At 55.9% G+C, this 26,908-nt stretch overlaps 1 protein-coding gene across 1 annotated transcript; it reads right to left on the minus strand.

Annotated features, from left to right (window-relative positions):
* Positions 1-9,285: 9,285 nt before the first annotated feature.
* MTG2 (mitochondrial ribosome associated GTPase 2) lies at positions 9,286-22,588 on the minus strand. The gene is given in 15 exon segments (XM_069495794.1): positions 9,286-9,459; positions 9,794-11,391; positions 12,173-12,311; positions 12,488-12,706; positions 13,348-13,463; positions 14,052-14,199; positions 15,647-15,856; positions 20,339-20,507; positions 20,701-20,739; positions 21,647-21,764; positions 21,767-21,850; positions 21,853-21,884; positions 21,886-22,147; positions 22,150-22,237; positions 22,239-22,588. Coding segments are annotated over 14 exon segments (2,100 nt in total). The 5' UTR covers positions 22,320-22,588; the 3' UTR covers positions 9,286-9,459; positions 9,794-10,996.
* Positions 22,589-26,908: the final 4,320 nt, after the last annotated feature.

Here is a 26,908-nt window from a genome sequence, read left to right on the forward strand (position 1 = left end):
CTGGGGAGCCAGGGTCATGACAGGGATGGCTGGGGTCCCCCAGGCAAGGCTTCCAGAGTCCTGAGGTGTGGGGCCCACATGGCTGTCCGGCCACTGTCCCTCTGTGTCCCCATCCCATCCCGGCACTCATGGCTGGGCTTGGAGGTGTGAAGAACCTTCCACCAACACTTACGTGGCTGGTCCTGGTGCCAGGCCCAGGCTGCGCACCCCGGTCCCTGGGGTACCTGCACTCTCCTTTCTGCAGACGGGGGACCCGCGAGGCTGGCACCTCCCCTGGCACTCCTCCCGCCGCATCCCGCTCCCTGAGCACCTGCTGCGTCTGGCGCCACGGGGAAGCCGGTCTCCCTGCACACCGTGCTGTCCCGAGGACAGGGTCCAGGCCTCGTCACCTCTGTGCTCTGCGTGCAGCTGGCAGGGGTGCCCCCACGGTGGAGAGCAGAGTGGGACAGCTGGAAGGACTCTGTGAGCCTCAGAACCAGACCTCAGCTCTGTGATTCTAGCAGGAAGCCACGATTGAGCACCACTGTGTGCTCTGCGGTGCTGTCACAGGGGCTGGGAAAGCAGCCTCGGCCCTCGCTGAGCCCGCGCTGAGTCAGGGATTGGGGGGCAGAGAATGGTGGAGCAGGCCGGGTGGGCTGCGGAGCCCCAAGTCCCAAGGCCCAACTGCCCGGGCCAGGCAGCCAGTGTGCCTGGAGGGGAAACTGAGCCTTGGGCGGGGACTGTTGGCCTAAACAGCAGGTCTGCATTAGGCTGGGACTGAAATCCAGGCATCCTGGGGACGCCAGCCCTTCCCCTTCCTGTCCCAGCAGGCCTGGGGGCCCAGGTGGGGTCCTGGACCTGGGCTTCTTCCTCAGAACAGCCACGGCCACCTCAGAGGGGCAGCTGGGTGTTGTCACTGAGGTGGGCTCTGCCAGGGCCCCCAGGCAGCGGTTGGCACCAGCTCTGGCGCCTGACTGCAGCTCAGCAGGGCCCTTCGCCCGCGTGGGCAGGAAGCGGCTCCTCGCCCGCGGCAGGCCTCCCCGTCATTACCCAAATTGCCCCATTGTTGGCGGCGCCGCACCTGCTCCCAGCGGACAGCGCTGCGCTAACCTGTCATTAAGCGCCCGGCAGGCGAGGCTGCAAGGAGGCTGGCGGGGGAGGCTGGGGGCTCTCCTCTCCCCACCCCCTCCTCTGCTTCCCGTCCCATGGGGTGGAGCGAGCAGGGGCTGCAGGTCGGTCTGCGCTGTGCCCCTTCCACTGTGACCCCAGGCGGGCCCTCCCTTGCCGGCGCCTCAGGAGCCCAGACCCCTCCCTGGGCCTCAGGGGGGACGTCCAGGGGCTGGCGATCCTGGATCAGGAGTCGGGGTCAGGGGTCAAGGGTCAAGCTCCAGAGGGGCTTGAGTTTCCCCTCCGAGGACACACAGGGCCACGTGGGGGTGGAGGAGACCCACAGGCTGCGGCAGGGAGGGGCAGGGTGGAGGCTGAGACCCTCCCCAGCGGCTCCCCGAGGGGTCACAAGCAGACCACAGTGGGGACAGCTCCCGGGTCACAGCACTTGCTACGTCCCAGGCCCCATTTTGAGCCCCTTTCTTAGCTAAGCTCATCTAGTCCTCAAACACGGCAGTACTGTTACTCCCGTGTCACAGGTGGGGAAACTGAGGCAAGAAAGGTTAAGAGACCTGGTCAAACATCGCCAATGAGAAGCTAAGTTGGTGCTGGCACCCTGCTGTGGCCATTTTCCTGACCCCCCCGGCTCTCAGGGCCACCTTCTTCCCTCTGAGCCCGACCCCTCGGGCACTCGCCCAGGAGACGCAGCTCTCTCTGGGGACCCACTCCTCTCCCCTCCAGCAGGCGCAGTGGGGCCGACCCCAGCCCTGGGCTCCAGGATGTGTCTGGAGAATCACCACGGTGGGTCTGAAGTGGCAGCGTCCCCAGCACAGCCAGCAAGCAGCCGTCCTGGGACTTAGGCTGGAACCCTGGGAGGGAGGGGCCCCTCTCCTGGCAGCCTCCGAGGCTGTCCTCACAGAGACCACCCTGTGGAGGGAGCCCACCTGGTGCAGCCAACACAGAGGAACGCTGAGCCGAGAGCCCGAGAGAGAGGGCAGATGCTGTTGTCTGAGCACCTGGATCCAGCCTTGCCTGAAGCTAGCCGAGGAGCTTTATGTTTCACAAGTTATCAAATACACCTTCATTTTTAAAGCTGATTCAAAACGTGTTTTTCCAACTGTGATAGAAACAGTCCTGCCCAGCGAGACTTGGTTCAGGCTGGCATCTCTGTCTCGGGGGGGAGAACAGATCCCTCCTGCCCACGAGAGCCCGTGTCTCCCATGAACAAGAAATGGAGAAGACGATTCTTTGGTAAACACAATTAGTTGCTCTGGGGGTGGAAAGGCGACACACCTCCTGTCCACAGGCCTCCTGGAGGGGCCCTGGCCCAGCTTCCTAACCCGCAGACGGGGCGCCCAGACAGTGCTCGTCACCCCAGCTCCCAGGGAAGCAGGCGTTGTGTCCGGGGCGGCACCCTGCTCTGCAAGACACAAACACACCCTTCGAAACAGAAAGGCGAGAAGGGAAGGAGGGGATCTGGAGGTGAGGAGACGAGGGAGGGGACATTGCAGGACTGCACCAGGTTAGAAACGCTTTTGTGCCGCTCCGAAGCCACTGGTTTCCAAATGCAAACCCGACACACTGGACAATCTTCCCATGCCTCTGCTGTCCACGCCGGGCCATCTCTGGCGTCTCCAGCCACCCAAGTTCGGAGCAGCTCAGTGGAGGGGGTGCACCTGCCCTCTGCCCTCCTTCCTGGGCCCAATCCCCCGGCTTGGCAGAACTGCCAGTTCCCAGCGAATCAGGACTCACGGGCTTCCTCTGTCAGCTGAGGGCCTTGTCTAGGCTATTATCTGCTTTGTCCCAGAAACCATCTGTCCCTTGTCCGTCCAATCCATTAATTCACACTAAAGTGTGATGGACTGACTATTCCAGGGTGAGGCAGAGAGTTACATTTTAACAGAAGACAAACTTTAAACCCAAAGGAGTTATATTCTAATGCAAGGATTTCAGACAGGAAGACACACCAAGGGGTGAAGAGGGTGTGGACAGTGTCCGCAGGCTTTCCCGGCTCCTGCCGTGCGCTGGGCCCTGGGCCAGGCACCGACCTCACGGAGGATCCCAGATTTGCCAGGAGGCGAGAGCCCCCTGGTAGGCCAGCAGCTCTGTGGGGGCCACACGATGTTTCCTGGGCCTGGAACTGGCCCTTCAAGACATGGCTCTAATCACCTGTGGACGCCGACCCCTACTGGTCCTGAGGGCTGGCCCAGGGCAGGCTCCTGCAGGGGCTCAGAGCCCCTTGGGAAGGCAGACCCCGGGCACATGTCCGCTACCTCTGGGGTGGGGGGACTGGCTGCTGCGGAGGCACCCACGGGTACGCCAGCGAGGGCAGCTGGTTGGAGCGCCAGCCCGGGGCCCACCTACGGGCTGTCCTGGTTGGGGAGGGGGGGGACAAGGAAGTTCCTTACAGCATGCACTTTTGGCCTGGGGAGGGGCTGTTAGGGGAGTTTTTCAATCTCCCCCCCAACACCTTAGGGCTTTCCCAGGGCTTTGCCAGCCGCTGGCCTGTCGCTAGGGCCCCAGGGGCCTTCCTGAGGACACGCCAGGCAGAGGTGCTGGGGGAGGCTTCCCAGCCCAACAGCAGGTCGACAGCATGAGCTTGGCAGGTCTGGGGGGGCCTGGGTGTGCAGCGTGGAGGCTGGAGGCTGTGAGAAGGAGGGAGGCTGAGCGGGGCCACAGCCTCCCAGGTTGCCCTGAGCAGGGCGAGGCTTCTGCCCCCCTCCTCCATGCCCCCCATACCCCCAGGAGCTGGAAGAGGCAGGGAGGCTTCGGGCAGGGGTGTCCCTCCTTCCAGCCACCCTCTCCCCCCCACTTGGTCCAGTTCTCCAAAGAGGACAGTTCATGCCGATCAAAGTTGTCGTTTCAACCCCTTCCCCCCTGGCTTGGTCCCTTTACTCAGGTTCACCAAGCAAGATACAGGATGTTTAGTTTCGTTCCAGTTTCAGACTCGTGTTCAAGTAATGTTCTGGGCATGTATGTCCACGCAGTGGATCCTGTGCTTGTCTCAGCCAACCAGGCCACTCTCCTATCCGTCCCCGAGGCCCCTCCCCTGACAAGGACATTCCAGGAGAAGGGGACAGGGAGGAGGAGCCCTTGAGCTCTGCGGAAAGGAAGGGACGGGGGCTCGTGGGGTTGGGGGCGCTGCCTGTGGCCTGGACCCCTGGGCCTGGTGAGGGGCTGGGCCACCAGGACCACGAGGCTTTGCTCTGTCCTCGCTGTGGATCCCAGGTGACACTCAGGGCTTCTGTGAGCCCAGAGGGGTCCTGCCCGGGCCCTGGGTGCGGTTGAAGCACTTCAGACCCCCAGGCTAGGGCGGCTCGTGCCTCCCACTGACCTCGGGCCCAATGTCCCCACTGGAGGAGAACACAGGGCAGGAGGAATGACAGACACGTACCAGTGAGCAGTCACTGCCACATCCCGCCCCGGGGCGAGCGGCCCCCTGGAGACCACAGCAGAAGTGACCTCGGCTCTGGGGACAGGCAGACCCATAGGTGCCCACTGCTGCTCTTCCCTGAGGGACCGGGGGGGGGGTGTTGCAAGAAGGGACGATCCGCAGCCCCACCTGTCGCGAGCCCTGTCCCCAGCGCCCACTCCTCGCCCCCAGGGTGGTCACAGTCCCCCATGCAGCCGTCTCGCACCCCATGAGCTCAGCGGCCAGGCTGATGAGGTCACCCCGACTCTCCCTTGCGTGCGTGGCCACTCCGCACGCCGGGCTGCAGGTGAGCACGTCACGCGGAGGGTCCTCTCTACTCCGTCTGGCCCACTTCCAAGTGCAGACGTGCTGGCCTTGTGCTGGGCTGACGGGGGGGCCCGTCCGGGCAGTAAGAGTGTGATTCACACCCACGGCAGGCAGAGCTGGGCCCGCACGGAGTCCCTCTGCGAGGACTCTGCACCCTGCGGAGCTGCTGCCCATGTCCCAGACTCCAGGATCCTCAGCCGCACAAGAGCGCAGGAGGGTGCTCCCCGCAGAGCCTGACGCAGGGGTTGTGCACACTGCAAACGGACTCGTTTGTGCGTTCATTTAACCTCACCTGCTCACTCCTCCGGCAACCGTGCATCGGGAGCGCCAGGCTGGGGACGGGGCCCAGGGACGGTGAGGGCTGAGCCTGCCTGGCGCTGCCAGCGGCTGCGTCAGAGGGCGGGCCTCCCACGGCTGCACTTTCCTTTCACCCGAGATCACTGTGGACCACACGCTGCCGGGCGAAACAGCACAGGGAGATCCGGGTGCCCCTCAGCCGGCTTCCCCAGCGGGAACGTGGGTCTCATCCTACGAGGCCACGCGGGAGGCAGCGACGCCCCCCTGCCGCAGTCAGACTCCCCCACCCGTCCTCCTGCGTGTGTATTTGGTTCTACGCAATTTTTAAAAGCGTGGCAAAATACATGCAATACACAACTTACAGTCTTAACCACTGTTACGCGTACAGTCCAGCGGCACTAAGCACACTCATGTTCCTGTGCTCCCATCACCCCCGTCCGTCTCCAGGACTTCTCATCTGCCCAAACCGAACCTTTTTGCCCATTAAACTCCAGGTTCTATGGGACGTGTTCACACGTGCAGGTTCATGGTTCCATCAAACAGGACAGTCCATCCCCAGGAAGGCCCAGCCACCTCCGGCCCCCCCCCCACCCTAAGACCACAGGCCTGTTCCCTGCCTCTGCCCTTTGCCATGTCCAGAGCTCAGCATGTGGCTGCTCTCTTGGCCCGGCCGGTGACAGACCACCAGGCTCCGGCTGCTCCCCTTGGCAGACACGTGAGCCCACAGTGCGTCTGCCCAGCCGGAACACGGCTGTCCCAGAAGGGCACCGGGTCACAGGGGTCAGCGACATGGAGGCCTGGAGACTGGCAGCGTCCTCAGTGTGGCTGACAGGCAGGGGACTGGCGAGGCAGCCACTGCGGCCCCCTGGGGCTCGGCTCCAGCGAGGGGCGGCCCGTGACCCGCAGGTCACTCAGGCTGCCACGTGGGAAGGCGGAGGCCCAGGCAGAGGCAGGACGGCCCCGGGAGGAGGCTGCTGGGATGCGGGGCTGCAGCGACACATGCGGCCGGGATCTGGGGGTTCTGCAGGCGGAGCCGGCGCTCTGGCGTGGACCACGAGAGGAAGCAAAGGGCACATGACACCAAAGGAAGAGGGATCCGTGCTGGGCTGAACCCCGTGTCCCCACATCCACGTCCATCCAGACCCTCAGAAGACACCCGGGGAGGCTTTGCGAGAGACAGTGAAGATCTCCGGGATCTCAGGCGACAGCCTCCTGGGTTTTTTTTTTTTGACCGAGTCTTGCTCTGTTGCCCAGGCTAGAGTGCTGTGACGTCAGCCTAGCTCACAGCAGCCTCAGACTCCTGGGCTCAAGCGATCCTCCTGCCTCAGCCTCCCAAGTATCTGGGACTACAGGTGCCACCACCACATCCAGCTAATTTTTTCTATTTTTAGTAAAGAAGGGGTCTCACTCTTACTCAGGCTGGTCAACTCCTGAGCTCAAGTGATCCTCTCGCCGCGGCCTCCCAGAGTGCTGGGATTACAGGTGTGAGCCACCGTGCCCAGCTGATCCTCCCGGTTTAGCGCTGGCCTAACTTCAACGACGGGTGTCCCTGAGATAGGACAGAGACATGGGGAGGCCACGTGAAGGAGGCAGAGGCAGAACGACTCAAGGCAGCCACAAGCCGGGGGACACCTGCGGCCAGAAGAGCCTTCGCAGGGAGCACTGCCCTGCCCACGGGGGAACCAACGTCTGGTGTTTGAAGCCACCCAGTTTGTGGCACTTTGTCCGGGCAGCCCTAGGAGACTGCTAGAGAGTAGACAAAACTTTATCTTCCAGCAGGACACCAACTCTCCCCCCGCAGCCTGAGGGGGCGGGGCCTCTGGGTGGGCATCGCCCGGCTGCGCCCAAGTGGAGACGCCAGCACGTGCCAGGGCGGCCTGCTGGGATGCCGACGGCCGGGCAGGTGGCCAGGAAGCCCAGACCCGACTGGGAAACATCCGGGCACCCGGACAGCACAGCTCACTCCAGGGCTCCTCACCCCACTAGCGCTCGCCACACAGCAAACTCCGAGTCCGCGACGGAGTCCTCCAGAACCCTCTAGAACCGCCCACCAGCTCCAGGCAACCAGCATGTGGCGCCGACGAGTCCGTGGGTGGGCGTTTTGGACGGCGTGTCTTGGCTCCACGCGGCTTCCCACGTGTTTTAGTTGAGCCTGGCGCCCGCCAGGGGACCAGCCTGTGTGCAGTCACATGCCGGACGCTGGCAGGGCCCAGAGGACAGCACAGAAGCTGCGAGGCCCTTGGAGGGCAGGTCTCAGAAGGCACATGTCCCTTCAGCTTCTCTGTTGGTCACAGGGCAGTTGGGGGTGCAGGGTGGGAGGCAGACCCCACCCACCAGGAGCAGAAGGGCCCCTGCCACCGCGATCTGCACGGCTGGGCTGCCACAGCTCCCGCCTGCCACAGCGAGACGTGTGTTTGAGTCAGGTTTCTGGTCTCCACAGCGAGCACATCAGCCCCCCGGCCTGCAGGCCTCACAGCCCTGGAAACGGGGGGAGCGCCGCATCCACTGCCACCATGGCCCCACTGAATGCCAGGAAAGGAGCAGGCACAGCGCACAGGGCAGGGCGAGCAGACGAGAGATCCCCACCAGACTCCGGACAGGCCGGGCGGAGGGCAGAGCCCCCACACCCTCGGAAGCCCACAGGGGCTGAGCCGGTGAACGGGGGGCCCTGGAACGGAGGACACCGAGCCTGGGGGTGACACTCGGGCCTGTAAGTTGGTGAGTGGAGGGGATTTGGGGTCCTAAAGCTGGGGCCCTGTGTCTGCAGGCTGCACGGGGACGCCCGGAGGGAGCCCCTGCGGAAGACACGGATGGAGTCTGGGGGCCTTGCCCACTGGCCCCTGCCCACCGCCCTGGAGGTAGCAGGTCCAGAGGGGGCAGGAAGCCCAGGACACCTCCAGGAAAGAGGGAAGCCGGCCTGCTGGCGTGTCTGGGAAATGTCACCAATCGGTGGGGACAGATGTCGGAAGACAGAAGACACCCGGAAGGGCAGAGGAAGGGAGGCAAACCTGCCCAGGGCAGAGCCGGCTCCCAGCATGGGGCCAGGCAGGCTGCCGCGGCTCTGGGTCCAGGGACAGCACGCGCCAGGTCACCACGCTGGGGGCAGCAGGAGGTGGACCGAGGAAGCTGAGTCCTGGTCCGCCACGGCTGTGGAGAGAGGTCAGCAGCCAAGGCACAGATGATTAGCGGAGACCAGTTCTCGCGGAAACAGCAGGCGCTGGTGACAGCGCACAGCGGGATCGGGGGGAGAGACTGATGCACGGCAGGTGAAACTTTATTTGAAACAGGGGCCGGGCCGGGCCGGGTGCGGGGCTCAAGCCTGTAATCCCAGAAGTTCAAGACCAGCCTGGACAACACGGTGAGACCTCGTCTCAAAAAATAAGGGACTGTTGTTTTTCAGTGTGAGTCTTTTAGCACACTTGCCTTCTAAAAATAGTTTCAAACTCAGAGAAACTAAACACACCCAATACCAGCCACCCCCACCTGTTCATCCCATGAGTAGTCACTGGCCGCCTTCTCTGTACCAGGTCCTCTGAGGCTGCTGGGGCACAGCCGGAAACAGGACAAAGACCCTGCCCCTGGGGGCAGCCTGAGGGCCCTCCACCTGCCAGCACGTTGCGGACTCGGGAAGGCAGTGCCGGCCACCTCAGCAACGGCTGAGCCTCCACGCACCTGCTGCGGCGCAGGGAACTCTCCCCTCAGACAAATCAACCCACAGACACTGAACGTGGACTAGTGGGTGGCAGGGACCGGGGGTGGGGTGGGGAGCGACTGCCACTCGGGACAGGGTTTCTGCATGATGAAAATGTTCTGGAACGGTGGTGGTCGCACAACCTTCTGAATATACCAAAACCCACCAAATTGTACACTTTAAAGGGGTGAACTTTATAGTATGTGAATTACATATCTCAATTTTAAAAAGACTGTGGCAAAAATTTGTTTCTAAACCAAAAAGATGGGAACCAGAAAACTCTGCGGGGAAACTGAGTCTAGCTTTACCATCCTAGACAAGAGAGGGATAGAGAGAAAAACAATCAGTTCTTAAAGCACGGTGGCAAATGCCTTGTGCGTGGTTTTGCGCAGTAAGCAGAATTTTGAGCAACCTCAGCGCCTGTGACTCCCCACGTGGGAATGAGAGCTCAGCAAAGGACAGCTGGCGGGTCCCCAGAACACAGTCCGCCGAGGGAGGCCGCGAGGGCTTTAACCTGCGGGGAGGCCGGGCTGGGGGCTCCGTGGTGGGGGCGGGGCGGCATCCTGAGTGCCCAGCACGAAGATGAAAGCCACAGATAATTGACGCTCTCAGGCCTGGTTTGACTCTACAAATCCTTTGTGGTGGCCTGAAAGAAAAAGCAAATAGATGCAAAACCATCTCTGGCTTCTAGAACACAAGGACCTTTGAAATTATAAGACATTAAAATAAAGCTCCTGGTAAAAGGACTCTCCTGTTCCACTGCAGACTTGATGTGAGATCAAAACGGAATCGCTCCTGAAAGCCCAGGCTGGGCTCACTATTCAGGCACGCCCCACGCCAAGGTGCAGGGCAGCCTGGGGCCCCGTGTGACCCTCACCCTGGGGCAGTCTCCCCAAAAGGCTGAAGGTCCCCTCTGATCACCTCCCTCCGTAAAGGCCCCCAGGGACAGGCGGTGCCTCCAGCTGCGGAGCTGTCCTCACCCGGCCTGTGTGCAGCCACGGAGGACGCCGGGCACGGCGGGGACATGGCTCCGGCGCAATCGATCCTGACAGCAGACTTCACCCACGTGCAGGAAAGAGGCCACTTTCTACCACGCGGCAGCTTCAGGGGCAAACACGAGGCTCCTGTAGCTGCTGCCCAGCCTCAGGAAGACGGCTGGACTCGTTCCCCACGAGATCAGGTGAGACTAGGTAACCACCTGGCCCAGGACGAGGCTTCTCCTCAAATTACAGGCACACGGAGCGAGTGGAGCTGCAGCCCCGTGTTCTCGGGTGTGAGGCACCACACCTGTGCGTGCCGCAGTCACCTGTTGGGAATACCGCTGACAACGCCGGGGCACACGCCCCTCCAGCTAACACCTCACGTGCACACGCTGAAGCTGAGGCAGGCGCGGCCGGGTCGGACGCTGGGTGCATTGAGCCGTGAAGCCGCCAGGCTTCTTGGCATGCGGCTGGCGCAGCGCGGCGTTCTGAGAACAGGAAGGAGCCGGCCCTTCCTGCTCTCCTCAGACAGAGACATCTGAGGAAAGCACAGAGCCGCACCTGCTGCCGCCTTGGCAGGGAAATGCTTCCTGTCCTCGGGGCCCCTCACGCAGCAGGGAGCACCCCCAAGACACTGGCCTGGGCCTTGCTGCCCGGCAGGGCTGCTGGGTAGCCGGGCAGACCCGATCCCACTGTGGAACCCAGAGGTCCACCTCCGCAGCAAGCCACGGCAGAGAGGGCACAGCGCTGAGGGTCTGCACCCCGGCCACGGCCTCCTGTTGGGCCCCCCGGGACCCCCCGCACAGCAGCACCTGGTAGCGTCCGCCAGCAGTGCTGGCCTGCTTAGGGGTGACACTAGCACAAATGAGGCAACCCCAGCTCATCAGTCAGCAGGTGACAGGGGTGCAACACAAGGGGTGCGGCAGGCTGGGAGTTGGGGGCACAGAATGCTCCACCACCCCAGGGAATCTCAGGCCAGAGGGTCGGGGGCACCTGACGGGGGGACCCAAGGTGACGCAGGAGCCAGAAACACGGACACCCAGACGTTCACAAAGCGCCTTCTCTTACACACTCAAAGCCACTGACGGTTTACACTCGGGTTTACCCGTGAGGGGCCTGGAGGCCGCGCTGCCTTCCGTCGACACGGCACCCGAGCCCTGCGCCAGCTCCCGGTCCTCGGGGGGCGGTGACGGCAGCGCCCGGCTACCACCGGAGCGGCCGGCGGCCCTGGCGCAGCGCAGCCTCCGCGTCGGCGTCATGTAGCACCTTCAGGCGCAGCAGCAGCGGCTCCAGGTTCTCCCCGGTCACCGCCGACAGCGCGATGACCTCCTGCCCCAGGCGCTCCCGCAGCAGGGGGAGGCTGGCCCGGGCCTGGGGCAGGTCGACCTTATTCGCCACGACGACATGGGGTCTCTGGGACAGGCCGGCCTCGTACTTCTCCAGCTCGTATTTTAAATCCTCAACCTGCGTCCACGGCTCTGGCAGGGAAAGGTCCACGACGAACAGGAGGCACCGGCAGCGCTCGATGTGTCTGAGGAAGGCGAGGCCCAGGCCCCTGTTCCGGTGGGCGCCTGGGATGATGCCGGGGATGTCTGCCACTGTGGGGGACAGAGCACACGGCGTCACGACCCCGCCTTCGACCTCGGGTCTGGAGGGGAGGCCTGGAGCCCCCCTCGGAGGCCAGGTTTCCCCAGGTCGAAGACGTTCCTTCCAAGGAGGGCCCGGAACTGCAGCTGTTTGAGCCACCACCGTGGTGATTCACTGGGCCAACTGACATCGAGAAATTTCAGCTGTCAGTTCTGAAAAACTCTTGGAAGTACTTGGGTGGCAGGCATGATGATGGATCAGCCTAATAACGAACATTTAACACACCCTTCTCTTTCTGGCTTTAAAAATGATTCAAAAAGAGGGAAAATGGCTTCCTGTACCCTCTTAATAATTTGATTACAGATAGAAATTATCATAGAGCACTTTGCAAACATAAAGTGCTGTACAAATAACCTTACCAGCAGGCTGACTATTTTTAATGGGTACATCATCTTCTGGAGAAGGTTCACTCGCGAATGGTACAGGGAAAGCTAAACCACACGCTGTTGACGTGACTGGTGCTGCTGGGTCCCCAGGCGAGAGGCGAGGACAAGCGCAGGGGGCAGGGACAAGGCCACGGCCGGAGTTCAAACTCGGCTCCTGAACCGTAACTAACAGACTCCCAGGGGGAGGGGCGGGACCGTAACTTTGACAGAGAACAGAGTCACCGACACTGTTCAGATTAGAAAATGCTGCATTCCACATGGGAAGCAAAACCGAAGAGTTACATAATTGTTTTTCCGAATCACATCATTTAAACCTAACCTTTGGACAGAGTGTCGGAAGTTCTACCTGCAACCTGCTGGTGGCCTTCGTAGTGGACGATGCCGACATGCGGGTTCAGGGTGGTGAACGGGTAGGCAGCCACGGCCGGCCTGGCGTTCGAGATGGCTCGCAGCAGCGAGGACTTCCCGGCGTTGGGGAAGCCAACCTGGAAGAACAGCGCACACGGTCACGTGACTCTACGGCAGCAAGCGAGCAGTCACCGCGGAAGCCGCGAGCTGCGAAGCTGTGCTTCTCTCTAAGTCACCGGACATCCCTCCTCGGGGACAGCGGATCTCCCACGGTCCAACGTGGACGCAGACGCCAGTGGCAGGGGACACCTACCATCCCAGCGTGGGCCACTGTCTTGAGCTCCAGGTGGAGAACTCGCTCCTGACCCGGCTGTCCAGGGGTACAGGTCACGGGGGCGCGGTTGTCGTTGGCCAGGAAGAAGCGGTTGCCTTTTCCTCCCGCACCCCCCAGCGCCGCGACGTACTCCTCGCCCGGGCGCGACAGGTCAGCCACGACGTCACCTCCTTCCTTCACCAAGGTGCCCACGGGGACCTGAAGAAGCAGGCGTGCATCAGGCCAGGTTCTGCAAGCGGCGAGGAGACCGTTTTAGCACGCTCCTGAGGGAAGGCCGAGGGAGGGAAGCGCGGGCTGTGCCTCAGTGGCAGCCCCGCTTGGGAACGGGGGGGGGGGGGGGGGGCGGGCAGGACAGCACAGGCCTCTGCCCTTCCCAGCTCCAGGGAAAAGGTCCGAGGCTCAGGATTTCATGGGGCTGGGAACACACCCCTCAGACCGCATAAATGGCTTTTTCAACAGTGTTTCTAAAACACCAGGGTAAACCGAAGCTCCCAGAACAGCCGACCTAAGGGAAGAGCAAACTCAGCTCACGAAGCAGGTGCCGTGGAGCCTCCTGCAGTCACAGGCAGCTCCTGGGGAACAGTGTGCTCCATGGGTTCCTCTTTTTTAAAAATAATTATTTCATGGTGTTTTTACTAGGAGTGGCCTGACACCAGCACAGAAACCTGTCTGGGCGTGTGCTCGGGGACAGGACTGCTCCCGCCTGCCGCCGCCGCCTGCCCTGCTGCTTCCTGGCCACACCCGTCGGGCCGCAGGGCCCCTCTGGGTCACACCCCACCCGGGGAGCTGGTCGATCCTGAGCAACAGGGACAGAGCCAGCTCCGGTGGCCGCGGCTTACCCGGACGTAGAGGACAGCTCCGCCTCGCCCAAAGCAGTTCTTCCTGCCGCCGTCTTCTCCGTGGAAACCCTGGTACTGCGACAGGACCGCCGAGAGAGACTTGACTTGCTGGTCAACTAGAGTCAGAGCAAGAACCTTCACATTCCTTTGTGCTAAAACAATCCTGGTCAATTGCTAATGCTTGCTTGTGCAGTTTAAGACCTTAGAAAACACGTATGGAAACACGGCATGAAGTTGTAACAAAGGTTATGAAACCATCAACATGATTTTTATAAAAAATCTAAAGTCTATTTTCCTTCAAAAAATACTACCCTTTCTGAAAACTTAAAATTACTCATAATGCCATCATCAATTTGAAAACAGCGACACTTGATTGCGTTGTGACTGTTCTGCTCCCAGCTTTGTGGGCATTTGTGCTAAACGTGTGCTGAGCGGAACCGATACCCTCCCGGCATGTGCGTGGGAGGAACCACTGTATCCTTTGGCGTGTGCTACTGTGTCAGTGCTCCCACAATTGATAAAACCAAACAAAACATGTGCAAAGTCGCTTTCTTGGTGCACTGTTTAAGCACAGCACATAATTTATAAAAACGATGTCCACGCACCAAGTTTTTAATTCACATGCATGAGAGGACGAGGAGGTGGCCCTTCCCCCCGCAGGCCCAGCAGCCTCAGCGCCCCTCCCCGAGCCCCCCGGCACCTGCCTCTCAGGATGACGTGGCCGCCGTTCCCTCCGTCACCACCGTCCGGGCCCCCGAACTCCTTCCGCGGCTCGCTGTGGAAGCAGCTCGCGCCAGCACCCCCGTCGCCCCCGCGCACGAGCACCCTGCGCTGGTCTACAAAGTGCCTTTTCTGCAGAGAGCACAACACAGCCTGTCACTACAGACGCTGAGATCCTTCCAAGAGCCCCAGCTTCCGTTTGCAATGTACCTTTTCTACGATACCTATTAAAATTAGATGCTAATGTATTAATATTGCTAATCTCCCCTAAAATCCAGAGACAAAACCACAGTTCCTACAAGTCACTCGTACTCGAAGTCAAGGTAAACCAGTAATAAAGGGTGGACAGTACGGAATACGCACTTCAAAAACGAACTCAGCGTTTCTAACTTAGGGAAAACAGACCTTGCTTAGAAATGTGCCTTAAATAAAATGTCTTTCCACCTTTTTCCCCCACACAGAAACACAGTACTCAGAGAATAGCTTTCCACTCATGGGAAGTTTCAGTCCCTTAGGACGCAGCGGGGAACAGGAGAGGCGAAGTCCTTGCACGACTGTCAGGCTTTCAACTCTGAGGCAGGAATGTTTTCTATGGCCAGACTAAGACAGGGCTCATTTTTAAAATGTAGTGACACAAACACAGCCCTTTATCTGAGAGACCGTTTTCCTTCAGGCCCCTAAGGCAGGCACCCTCTGGCTAAAGAACGGGGACTCACTAGGTTAACACACGCAGGCTGGCGCTGCCCGAGGCCGCAGGGCCCGCCTTCCGCACACCCGCCAGGTAGACGCACCTGCCCCGCAGGCAACCTGCACTGCATTTCCAGTCAACGCTCCACAAACGCAGCTTTTTTTTTAAAAGAAAATGCAGGGATATTTTAAGATTCTCTGGCACCACCACGTGGAAAAACCATGAATTACTATTTCTAAAACTCAATGTGTGGTTTCGTTACATGACAATACAACCAAAATCCACCTGACAGGAAAATGAGCACAACCGGTGGGCGTGGCACGGGAGAGACCTGGAATCACTTTCTATCGCCGGGGAAGGGACGGGCCACGTGGAACTCGGGCCGTGTGGGCGCACGTCCTGCCGGCACGTCCCTGCCAGGAGCACCGTCCTGTGCCCATCGGGACCCCTCCGTGGGGGAGGAAAGGACCTGGGCAGTAACTCGCACTTTCTTGCATTTATTCAAAGACCGTTCACGTTTTAAATAGGTTTTGGTAAACAGAACAAGAACAGCGTGTAGGGCTTAGAGAACTATAAGAGGTCCCCTGTCCCCTAGATGTTCTCAGGTCACGCAGACACCTGTGAAGGGCATGCACGAGACACACGGAAGACACAGGCCAGTGACGAGGCCAGCAGGCCTGAGCCCCATCCTGCCCACGGGAAGCAACATGGTCACGCCTCCCCACCTTGGGGACCGTCCCGCGGCTGCATTCCACAAAGCACAGCACGGCGCAGGACCCTGCGCAGCAGCCACGGGACCGACGGAGACGGAGACGACCGAGGAGAAACCACCACACCCTGCACCCTCCAAGGAGGAGACTGCAGCCGGCTGCCCTAAGCTGAGAGTCTCACCAGCTTTTTCTCGGAGAGCAGCTTCTTTCTGGGGGGCTCCTGATGCTTGGCGCGGTCTGCACGGCCCACCGAGAGCAGCCTGGGAGCAGCCTGACTCGGGAGGCGCCGGCCGGGCGTGAGGCCAGCCAGGGTGGACAGCAGCTGGCGCCCCGCGCCCTCCAACACGGTCCGCGGTCTTGCTGAGAACAGCCTTGACAGTATCATGGCCCCCTAAAAAGAGTCAAATTTGCATAATAAGTTTACGTATTTGTAGCTCAGTTTAAACCTGAACATCAAACGGAGACTAAAGCAAAGCGGCCGGCACAGAGAATCTCGAGGCGGGTTTTTGAGGCAAACAGTGAACTGACGGACCCCACTTTCTCACGCCACTCACCACGTGGACCCCAGCCTGCCCCCCCGGCCTGCCAGCCTGCCTGCTGCCTGGGGGCAGGACTGAGATTTGTGTGCAAAGGACCTAAAACAGTAAACCTCCTGCAACACTGAATACTCCCCCTATGGAATATCAACCGCTCCTGACAGCCGAGTGTCTCGCAGGTGCTGAGGGTAAGTGACGAGGACGCCGGCCCTGCCCTCCAGGACAGGACAGCCCCTCTTCCCTCGCCAGCACAGACATCCCTGCTCCCAGATGGCCTTGTTCTGTGTACCCCACATAAGGGAAAACTCACAGAGCCCCTCATTTTTAAGTATGACATGTATATACACAGAAGGGGATAAAATGTATGTGTACTGTTTCAAAATCACCACAAAGCCAACAAGCGTGGGACACACCAGTCCTTCACGCAGGCCTCCCCGTCCACACCCCTTGATCCACTGAAGAGGAGACACTGTCTTTGTGGCGGTTGCTCCCTCACTGAGGCACTCAATAGTTTTGATTTTAATTCTGAATCGATCACAATTACAGAAAAGTTAGAATAATACAAAGGACCTTTTCCCGGAATCATTTGAGAGTAAGTCGCTAACCTGACGCCCCATACCTGGGACACTTCCCCGTGTGTCCCCCCAGACAAGGGCATCCCCCACAGAACCAAGGGCACCACAAAGCCAGGCCACGAGCAGTGGTCCACGACTGCCAGCCACTGCTCAGGGCCCCAAGCAGGGCTGTCCCCACAGTGACTTCCCATCATGCGCTGTGTTCAGCTGCCGCGACGTCTCAGTCTCCTTCGGGCTGGAACACTCCCGACTCTAGTGGCCTCGACACCAGGAAGGGTTTACAGGCCAGCTGTCTGCAGAACCTCCTAGTTTCCAATTCAGCCTACGGGGTCATCCAATCTTCTTTTTCTGCTCGTGCAGCTCCTTTCTCTGACCGGAAGGGTCCTGCCCACACTCTCCTCGTTGCCCCTGTCTGCTCAGCACCCCCGGAACCCCGCCCTCGCCCCACCACCCCGCCCCTCCAGTGTCCTCCTCTCCCATGCTGGGCCACCGCTCCATGGGCACACCCTCTTCTTCTCACCCTTCCTGTCGATGTATTTTAAAAAACCTTTTGTTCTGGGATGGTTTTAGATTTGCAGATAAGTTGCAAAGGTATCTGCACAGACTTCTTCCCCGTGTCCTCCTCACAGCAGCCCCTGACGTGAGCACAGCACATCTGCCAGAACTAGGAGCCAACACTGGTCTGTGGCCGTTGACTAAACCCCAGAGGGGGTCTGGGTTTCACCGGTTTTTCCCTTGATGTCCCTTCTCCGTTCCAGGACCCTGCACTGCACGTAGCCGCCACGGAACAACAGTGCAAGTGCTGGGAGGAAAGAACCACCTTCTGTGCCCGGTGGAAACATCCTCAGGAAGGCAAGACAAAGACATTCTCAGATGGTGGAAAACTCAGAGAATCTGCCACTCATATATCTGCTGTACCAGGAACATGAAAGGAAGTTCTTCAGGTTGGAGGAATTTGATACCAGAGAGAAGCCTGGATCTTGAGAAGTAACGGGAGAGCAACACAAATGGAAAATATAAAAGACTATTTTTTTTCTTCCTTAAGAATTTTTATAGGCCGGGCTCGGTGGTTGACGCCTGTAATCCTAGCACTCTGGGAGGCCGAGGCGGGAGGATCGCTCGAGGTCAGGAGTTCGAGACCAGCCTGAGCAAGAGTGATACCCCGTCTCCGCTAAAAATAGAAAGAAATTATCTGGACAACTAAAAATATATATAGAAAAAATGAGCTGGGCATGGTGGCGCATGCCTGTAGTCCTAGCTACTCGGAGGCTAAGGCAGGAGGATCGCTTGAGCCCAGGAGTTTGAGGTTGCTGTGAGCTAGGCTGACGCCACGGCACTCTAGCCTGGGCAACAGAGTGAGATTCTGTCTCAAAAAAAAAAAAAAAAAGAAAAGAAAAGAATTTTTATATATGTTGATCTTAGAAAAAATTATAAAATTGTCTAGGGGGCTTCCAATTCGTATAGAGGGAATCACACGAAAACGTACAAAAGGGTCAGGAGCGGACTGAAGGGGCTCACGTGGCTGTGAGGTCTCCATGCCTCTGCGAGGGCAGGTCCTAGCTCTGCCCAGCTGCCACCCAGAGCAGTTACTAACTGTCACACAGAGAGACCCAGCTGCCACCCAGAGCAGTTGCTAACTGTCACACAGAGAGAGACCCAGAAGGCCAGCAGATACAGTCAATGAAATACTAAAAACTATTCAAACACTTCAAGAAACGATACTAGAGAACAAAAAATAGAGGGGACAAACAGAAAGCAAATAGTAAATACCTGAGTCTAACCACGCAAATAATTCCATTAAATGTTAATGATTTAAAAATTCCAATTTAAAGGCAGAGATTGACAAAGTCGATTAAAAGTCAGACTCTATCATATGCTGCCTACAAGAGACATATTTTAATTATGGGAGAATCGCTTAAGCTCAGGAGTTCAGGGCTGCAGTGAGCTATGATCAAGACACTGCACTCCAGGCTGGGCCACAGAGCGAGACCTCATCTCTAAAAAAATAAAAAGATAAATAAAATATTTTGAGCTAAATGATAAAAATGCAAAATACCAAAATCTATGGGATGCAGCTAAGTAGTGCTTGGAAGGAAGTTTATAGCTCTAAAAGCTTATATCAGTAAAGAAGAGGCCGGGCATGGTGGCTCCTGCCTGTAATTCTAGCATTCTGGGAGGACCAGAAGGGAGAATCGCTTGAGCTCAGGAGCTGGAGGCTGCAGTGAGCTACAATAACACCACCACACTCTACCCTGGTGACAGAGTGAGACCGTCTCAAGGAAAAAAAAAAAAAGGAAATTGAACTCCCTTCCTTATTCCCCCACTTTAATGGAAAAAAAAACAGTCAAGAAGAAAGATCTAAAGCCAATAACCTCAAGTTCCAAGTCAAGAAAACTGAAAAAGAACAAAGCCTGAAGTTAGTAGAAGGAAGAAAATAATAAAGAACAGAAATAAACAAAAGAGAAAATAGAAAGACAATTAAAAAAATAACAGGAAAAACCCTGGCTCATAGAAAAGGCAAACTGAATCGACGAACCTGCAGCTCGCCTGGCCGAGGAGGGACGAGAGCACCAATCGCCAACACCAGGAAGTGAGCGACAGTTATCAGTCTGACCCACAGACAGCAGGGACAAGACAGCGCTATGAACAACTTCATGCCGACAAATTCAACTTACACGAAATGGCAAATTTCTTGAGAAATACAACTGACCAAATAAACACAAGAACAGACAGACGTTCTAAATAGCTCAAAAAGTTGAATTTGTTCTAAAAGAACATTCCCCAAACAAAAACACCAGACTCAGATTGTTTTCCTGGTAAATCCCAGAAAACAGTCAAGACATAAAGAACACCAATTTTACACAAAGTTTTTCAGAAAACAGAGGAAGTAGGGTCACTATCCAACTCATCCTATGAGGCCCTAGTACCAAAACCCGACATTATGAGAAATGAAAATTACAAACCAACACCCTCCACGAATACAGATGCAAAGAACTCTTAACAAAGTATCATCCAGTTGGATCCAGCAGTCCAGAGAGGACCCCACACGGAGACCCGGGAGGGCTGCGCGGGAACACAGGCCTCATCAGCAGTCAGAGCTCAGCCGACGTACCTCACCACACCACGTACCTCACCACACCGACACGCACGAGACAGAGTTCAGCGCACACTCAGGATCAGGAAAATCCGACGCCCAGCAAGCCAGGGACAGACGGGCACCTGCACCCGCAGAAAGGGCATCTGCAAAAGGCTCATCACACTTAATGGAGAAAAACTGAACTGTCACCCCTTGAGCTCGAGAAAAAGGCCAGGATGTTCCCCACTGCTGTGCCACACTGTCCTTTCAGACACTGCAGTAAAGAAAAAGCAGAAGAAGAAAGGATGAAGAACACTGTCCCTATTTACAGAAGAGATGTTTGACAGAAAATCCCAGGGAAATCTACAAAACGACAATTAATAAGAAATGAACTGAGCAAGGTTGCAGGTTATTAGGTTTATATAAAAAAATCAACTATCCTTATAACAGCAGCAAAACTCGAAAATTAAAATTTAAAATCCCATTTGTGCCAAATACGAAAAGTACCTAGAAATAAATTCAACAATAAACATTCAAGACCGCTACCTCACTGCTTGCAAGACACTGCTCTAAGTATTTTTCAGGGGTTAACTCATTTGCCCTCATAAACCCTGTGAGGAAAGTACTTTCACTACCCCCGCTCTGCAGACGAGGAAACTGAGGCAAAGACAGGTGCAGAGACTTACCGAGCCAGCGCCACTGCGGGGGAGCGGAGGGCGGAGCGTGGAAACAGCTGCCAGGGGACAGAAGCAGCTCACGGGGCCACACAGGCACATCCGCAGCTGGGCCCGCGGCAGTCCCGCCGGCGTCCCGGCACTCTGGAATCCAGGCTTCCCAACGCGGGTGACACGACACCTGAGGAGCAGTCGCACAGAAGGGGGTCAATCGCAAAGCCCCCCGGAGCCCTGGACTCTGAATCCTGCCTGACTTCGCACGTTCCTTGCTTTTGCCCTTTCGGTTTGTTTGGAGACTGGCTGGGTGATGCGGCTCTTCCCCGTGAGACGCACAAATTCAACTCTGTTCCACGCTGCTATCTGGTGGCATTTACCTTCTAATAAGGATATCCTTATTTTGTGTGTCATTCAACCTTTACAGTAAAAGAGGAAACAACAAAAACAAAATACATTAATGAAAGCAAAGCAGACGATGCACAGTCGACCGCAGAAACACGCGAGGCCCCCACGGCTCCGCCACAGCGCGCGGCCCCACGGGAGGCACGAAGGATGTCCGCCTGGTCCTCGAGACCACAAGGGCATGGACAGCCTCCTACGCCGAAACAGGGGTTTTAAAGGGAGCTCTTCTTAAAGTCCATTTCTTGTAATCCACATGGGTGCGCCTGTGGTGCGGCTGCACTGACCCCTGACGTTTGCCGACACTGTGTCTCACTAGGCTAGACCTGTCACCGGGCTGTACTCAGAGCCAATGGCAAACCTGCTCCTGTGACCTCGCCCTCTCCTAGAAGAGCTCCTAAAACAGAGTGGGTGCCCCCAAATCTGGAATGAATAGCTGTCTGCTCAAAAACATTTTAAATAAAGATGCTGGGAGACTAGAGAGGAAAAGGGATGAGAGACCACGTGGGAAAAGGGAGGGCCCACGGATTCTGCAGGGGACGGAACAGGGGTGAGCGCTGCCTAGGCAGAAGCATAAGGAACAGTCCCTGAGGTCAGTTTTAGGAAGAAAAAAACCAAATGACCTAAATTCCTTTTATTAAAGAGACACCCAGGCATGTTCCCTGATTCTCTTCACTATCTGCCCTGGGGAGTAGGGAGTGGGGAAGGTGTGAATGACACTGATCCCTAATTGTGCTTTGTGGACCTCCCACCCTGTCCAGAGAGTGCACTGGTGCTGACCTCGTCCCTGTATCACGAGCCAGGAAAATGGGATGGGCAGGTTCACAGGAGGCAGAACAAGGCACGGCCTGGAGGTGTCTCCATTCAGAACTGGAGGTTGCCGATGGGAGGGGTATTTAGAAAGGGGCCCCAGCCCCAGCTCACCAGCTGTGGGGAGAGGCTGCCTCCTCTGATGGGCTCGCGATGCTGCCCCGCTGCCCTGGGTCAGGCACATCCTCCTCTTTCTGCCCCAATTTGAAGTTCTCGAGCTCTTGCAAAATCCATCCCTGAAGTCCTGGGAGTTCTGTTTGTAAGACACAGCTAATCGAACTGCGTCATTGAAGAGCTTCATTGACGCTCTTCATTGACGGTGACATTGGTACCATCAGCAGCTGAGACATGGGGGCAAGGACTTCCTGGCAAAATTAAAGCTCTCTTGGGTCACCTTTATGTCTCCATCATTTTTACTGGCCACCATGAAGCATGAAATCTTTGGCCTGAACTCCTGAAGCTCTGTATACCAGGTGCTCAGGTTCTTATAGGTGACTTTCCTTTGCACATCAAACACCATGATGCAGGCATGGGCCCTGTGGTAGTAAGAGGCATGCATGTCCCAAAAGTCCACAAGGATGGTCTTGCCATCTGCGGTGGCCGTGTGCTTGTACGGGTCAGGGCATACACAGACAGCTGCTGTGGCTGAAATCCACCCATGAGAAATCTCGACAAGAGTATGGACTTGTCCACCGCACTGTCCCCAGGCAGATGCTCTACATGTTGTGTCATCAGCATCCTACTGCTCTTGGTCCAGCTCATAAGGTTTGGTTCTGTCTCTCGTCATTGGCTCCTAGCTGTCGAGAGGGGTCCAGCCCAGGGGAAGTGGGTCTTGTCAGTATGGTCCCAGGCAAGGGCTGGAGAGACCAGGGATGCTACAGGCTGACTGCCCACGGCCAGCGGCCCCTCGGGCCCCACTGCGTCTCCTTAACAAGGATCTCCTCATGCTGTCTAATACAGTAACCAGTAGCCACGTGCAACATTAAGTTTAAATTAATTAAAATTAAACAAAATGTAAAAACTCAGTTCCTCAGTCCCACAGGCCACATTCTAAGAGCTCACAGCACATGTTTCCAGTGGGTACCATTTGGACAGGACAGATTGGAACATCTCCATCATCACAGGAAGTTCTACTGGACTACACACTGTGCAGTGGGCGCCCAGAAAAGTGAACTCAGACTCCTTATAACAGCATCCATTTAGTGAGCACAGCTAGGCCAGACAGCGATGACAGCCCAGGGTCTGGAGTCTGACAGAGACTGAGATGTTTTATGATTACAGGATAGAGCTTTTAAAAATGACTGGAAGGGCATTCAATAAATAGAAGGGCTCCACCTGAGACATTGTTAGGGCTGTTCTATAAAATGTTAAGCTCAGTGTCTACTGGTCCACAGAAGTCATTTGCCAGGAACCACTTCTAAACCTTCTACACACAGATTTTAAAATGTATTCCCTACAATAACCCTGAGGGTCCTACTGCATGCCGGGGATCTTCCACCTGCTCTTCCAGGCTGCTCTCTGTAAGGAGGCTGGGACATTCACGTCCCTGCCCTCAGATCCCCAGGCTGAAGGTCACACCTCCAGCCAGGAAGCCCTCTCCGGGAATTCCTTCGCCTGGTTCTGTAGCAGCTCCCCCCTTATCCTATGGAGTCCCGGGAGAGAAACACCTCCACTGTCACCAGCTCCAGGCTAACGCACCAACTCTGTGCTTTCCCTACCCTCTACCTGTGCAAACAGTCCCTTATAAACCCCGCTCAAATTATCCTAAACTGAGTACAGCGGAGGCTGAGTGTCAGAGAGGTTAAGTCACTTGCCCAAAGTCACACAGTGTCCTCTCTGGCCTCCCTCACTCATTGCTGACACCTGTAATTTTTTTACAGCAAGAATCTTCACACTGCAGTATGCACACACAGACTTTCCAAGGGAACTAAGAACTAAGGCAAGGATAATTTTAAGGGAACCAATTTTCTGCTCCTCAACTTTTGTTAAGTTCTCTTTGCTAAAACAGATCTGCCTGAACGTGCACTTGCCCTGAAAAGAAAAAGTTCTCCATTCTCCTTTCACAATGGGCCCTTCCCTTTACAAAAGAATGACACCCCCAAAACAGAATCCTCTAATCCCCATCTACAGATCCCCGTGGATGGCTTTCCTGCGTCTTCAGCTAGAACAAGGTAAAACATGAACAGAACTGGTTACAAACCCAGTCTCACTCAGGAAACTTCAACCACGGGTAAGTGCACTACCTGGAAAACAAGCATCTCACACAGAGGCCCATTTACAACATGTAAACAGAAAACAACCCAAACTCAGCAAAATAATTTAAACGTTTATTTTGAGCCAAGTATGAGTGACCACAGCCCAAAGCCACGCCCAGGAAGCCTTGACCAAGTGGACTCACTGTGGTTGGGTTACGGTTTGATTTTATACATTTCAGGGAGACGGGAATTACACATAAAGTCATACATCAATACACTGTGGTTTAAGGATTCTTTGACTTGTAATTGGTTAAAGAAAGCAAGCTTTGTCTAAACGCTTGGAATGTTTTAAGATAAGGAAGACGCCAGCCAGAGACAAGCCAGCGGCCACACACCCAGACTAAAGTTATATGGTAGGAAAATCGAGGACCCGAAGGTTTGCCTCGCATGGCCTCAGCCTGTCAATGAGTTTAAAAGACTGTCGCCAAGAAGGGAGGGGGCACGACGAGGGGTGTCTGACCTCCCTTCTCAAGGCCAGCAACTCAGCTTTAGGGTGTTTCTGGGGTCCCTTGGGCCTAGCGGGGCTGCATTCAGTCGACTAGGGAGGGGGCTTAAGACTGCTGCAGTTCACACTCAGAACCCTGGGTCAGAGAAAGCTCCTGACGGTTTGAGCTCGAATTCGCGTCCTGTACCGTCCCGGCGGCAGAGCTCCATCAGGGTGACCAGCACCGCTGTGGGCAACACGGCCCGGGCCGGCGCCGGGAACACTGCCGCTGCGCACGCGGCTCCGCGCCGGGGACGCCCAGACACGCGCGCGGCCGAGCCCTGGCCAAGCGGGTGTGGGGGCTCCCGGCGCCCCCCAGGCCTGCGCACGAACCCCACGCCCCTCCACGCGCCGAGCCGTCCGCGTCCCGCACTCACCGACTCAGAGGATCACATCACTTCCGGGGCATCAGACGCGAGGAACCACTTCCGGGCCGCTCGGCCGGCCCCGCCCCCCGGCTCTGGACGCGCCTGCGCATCGGCCTCCCATTGCGCATGTGCGGAAGACGCGGCCCGTGGACCCTGAGGGAACCCTGCTATGCCGGACTGGGTCTATTGTCACCAAGGGTCGGTGGCCCAGGCGCCGCCCCCAACCTGCCCCCTGCGGGCTACGAGTCTGGTGCCAACCGGCTGGGGTCGCGGTTCCCCTCGCAGGGCGGTGCTCCTAGGAAGGAGTGTCGCAAACCAACCACCCTCGCAAACTAACGTAAAATCTTAGGCCCCCCAGCTGGCTGCATGGACCGTCTCTTGGGGGGGGACGCTAGAAAACCCTCCTCATGCCCCCTCCCCTTCTTGGAGATATCCCGAGTAACTCCTTTGTCCCACGCAAGACGAACTACACCCGCAGGTCCTCAATTCAGTTAACAGATCACTCGAGGCTGGGTGTGTGGCCGCCGGCTTGTCTCTGGCTGGCGTCTTCCTTATCTTAAAACATTCCAAGCCTTTAAACAAAGCTTCCTTTCTTCAAACAATTACAAATCAAATAATCTTTAAACCAACCTATAACTCATAAGCCCCTGGTTCAAGAAATTCCACCTTTTCCGGCGGAACCAATGTACACCTTCCATGTTTTGATCTATGACTTTTCTTGTAATTCCTGCCTCCCTGAAATATATAAAAGCGCACAGTAAACCCACCACGGGAGACCACCTGCTCAAGGCTTCTTGGGCGTGGCTCCAGGACATGGTCCTCAAACTTGGCTCAGAATAAACCTCTTTCAATTACTTTGCAGAGTTTGGGTTATTTTCTGTTGACACTTTAAATCCCATTAACTTCATGAAAACTCACTTTATAGGATGATTTTTGAAGAACCATTTTATTAGGAGATTACACCAAAGCATAAACAATTTATATGCCAAACTCCAACTGAAAAAAAAAATTAACCAACAAGGATGTTTTAAAAAAATGTACTGTATTCACAAATAAGATGAATTTGACCTGTTCAATAAATAGAAATGAAGTAATGGCTAAAAAATTTTAAGTGGAAATGGAAACGGTCTTCCTTTTTTTACAGTTTTGAAGGGATGCCCGATATTCAAGCCTATACATATTAAAAACTCTGACAAAACCAGAGGTTCACTTATACTCCTACCCTATGAACATATTAAGGTTTCCCTTCAGATCCTAGGTGATCTTGTCCACCTTAATACCATTTATAAAGACTGTGTGAGTTCTGATGGACTTTTTAATATGCTAAGTACCGTTGATTCAACAAACCCGCAAGGGTGATGAGCTTTTGTTTGTATACCAATATGAATTTGTCTGTACTTGTGAACTGTGGTCATCACTTTTTAAGTTCACAGCTTGCTGGATGTTAGAGAACAACAGGAGAATGAGCATCGGTTTCGAATCTTCCTTTGCACGTTCACCAGCCTGCGGTAGAGGCAGCCTTAAAACACAAAGCACCAGCAAACACACTGCACAAACAATTCGCTGTAGCCTACGCGTGTCCCAGTGTTCACATTACAGAAGAGAAGATATAATACAGTTAACGAAAAAGAACTGCTCGCGTCACTTTTCCCCACAATACATAAAAATGGACGACACCTTAAATAAACATTCTGTTATTAATCCTTAAATATATTAACACCAAAAATCATGTATAAATTAGGAAATAAATGTACAAACTATTTCGCAAAGTGCTTTTTAAAATATATACACAACATTCAAGATATTCTTAATGTAAGACATTTCAGATTGAAGTTTTGGGATAAGTTTTTTTAAGTGTCCTTTTCTTTCAAAAAGTATTAATACAGCACTTAAAAAAAACCACACACACACACATAAAAGGCATATTCCCAGATTGGCAAGGAATAAAAATAAACTATTTTCACAGTTATCTAAAAATGTTTAACATTTTCAATGGGAAATTTTAGTCCCCAATTGAGTTGCAAATTAGTTCTATGAAAATTGTCAGAAAGGAAGAGAACAAAATCAAGGGAGATGAGTCCCTAAATGAAATTGCTGACACCTTTGTCATTTAGCAATTAAGAACTCTCATTTCAGTAATTTAATATGGACATATACATACATTTCTAAGCCCTTACCAGTGTTAAGGGTTTTTAAAACCCTTATGCCTACCCAACAAACACTTCTATCCTCACTTCTGTGTGCTATCTGTCTCACAGAGGAGGGGAGA

This window comes from Eulemur rufifrons, chromosome 20 (assembly GCF_041146395.1).
Source record: "Eulemur rufifrons isolate Redbay chromosome 20, OSU_ERuf_1, whole genome shotgun sequence".
Classification (NCBI taxonomy): domain Eukaryota; kingdom Metazoa; phylum Chordata; class Mammalia; order Primates; family Lemuridae; genus Eulemur; species Eulemur rufifrons.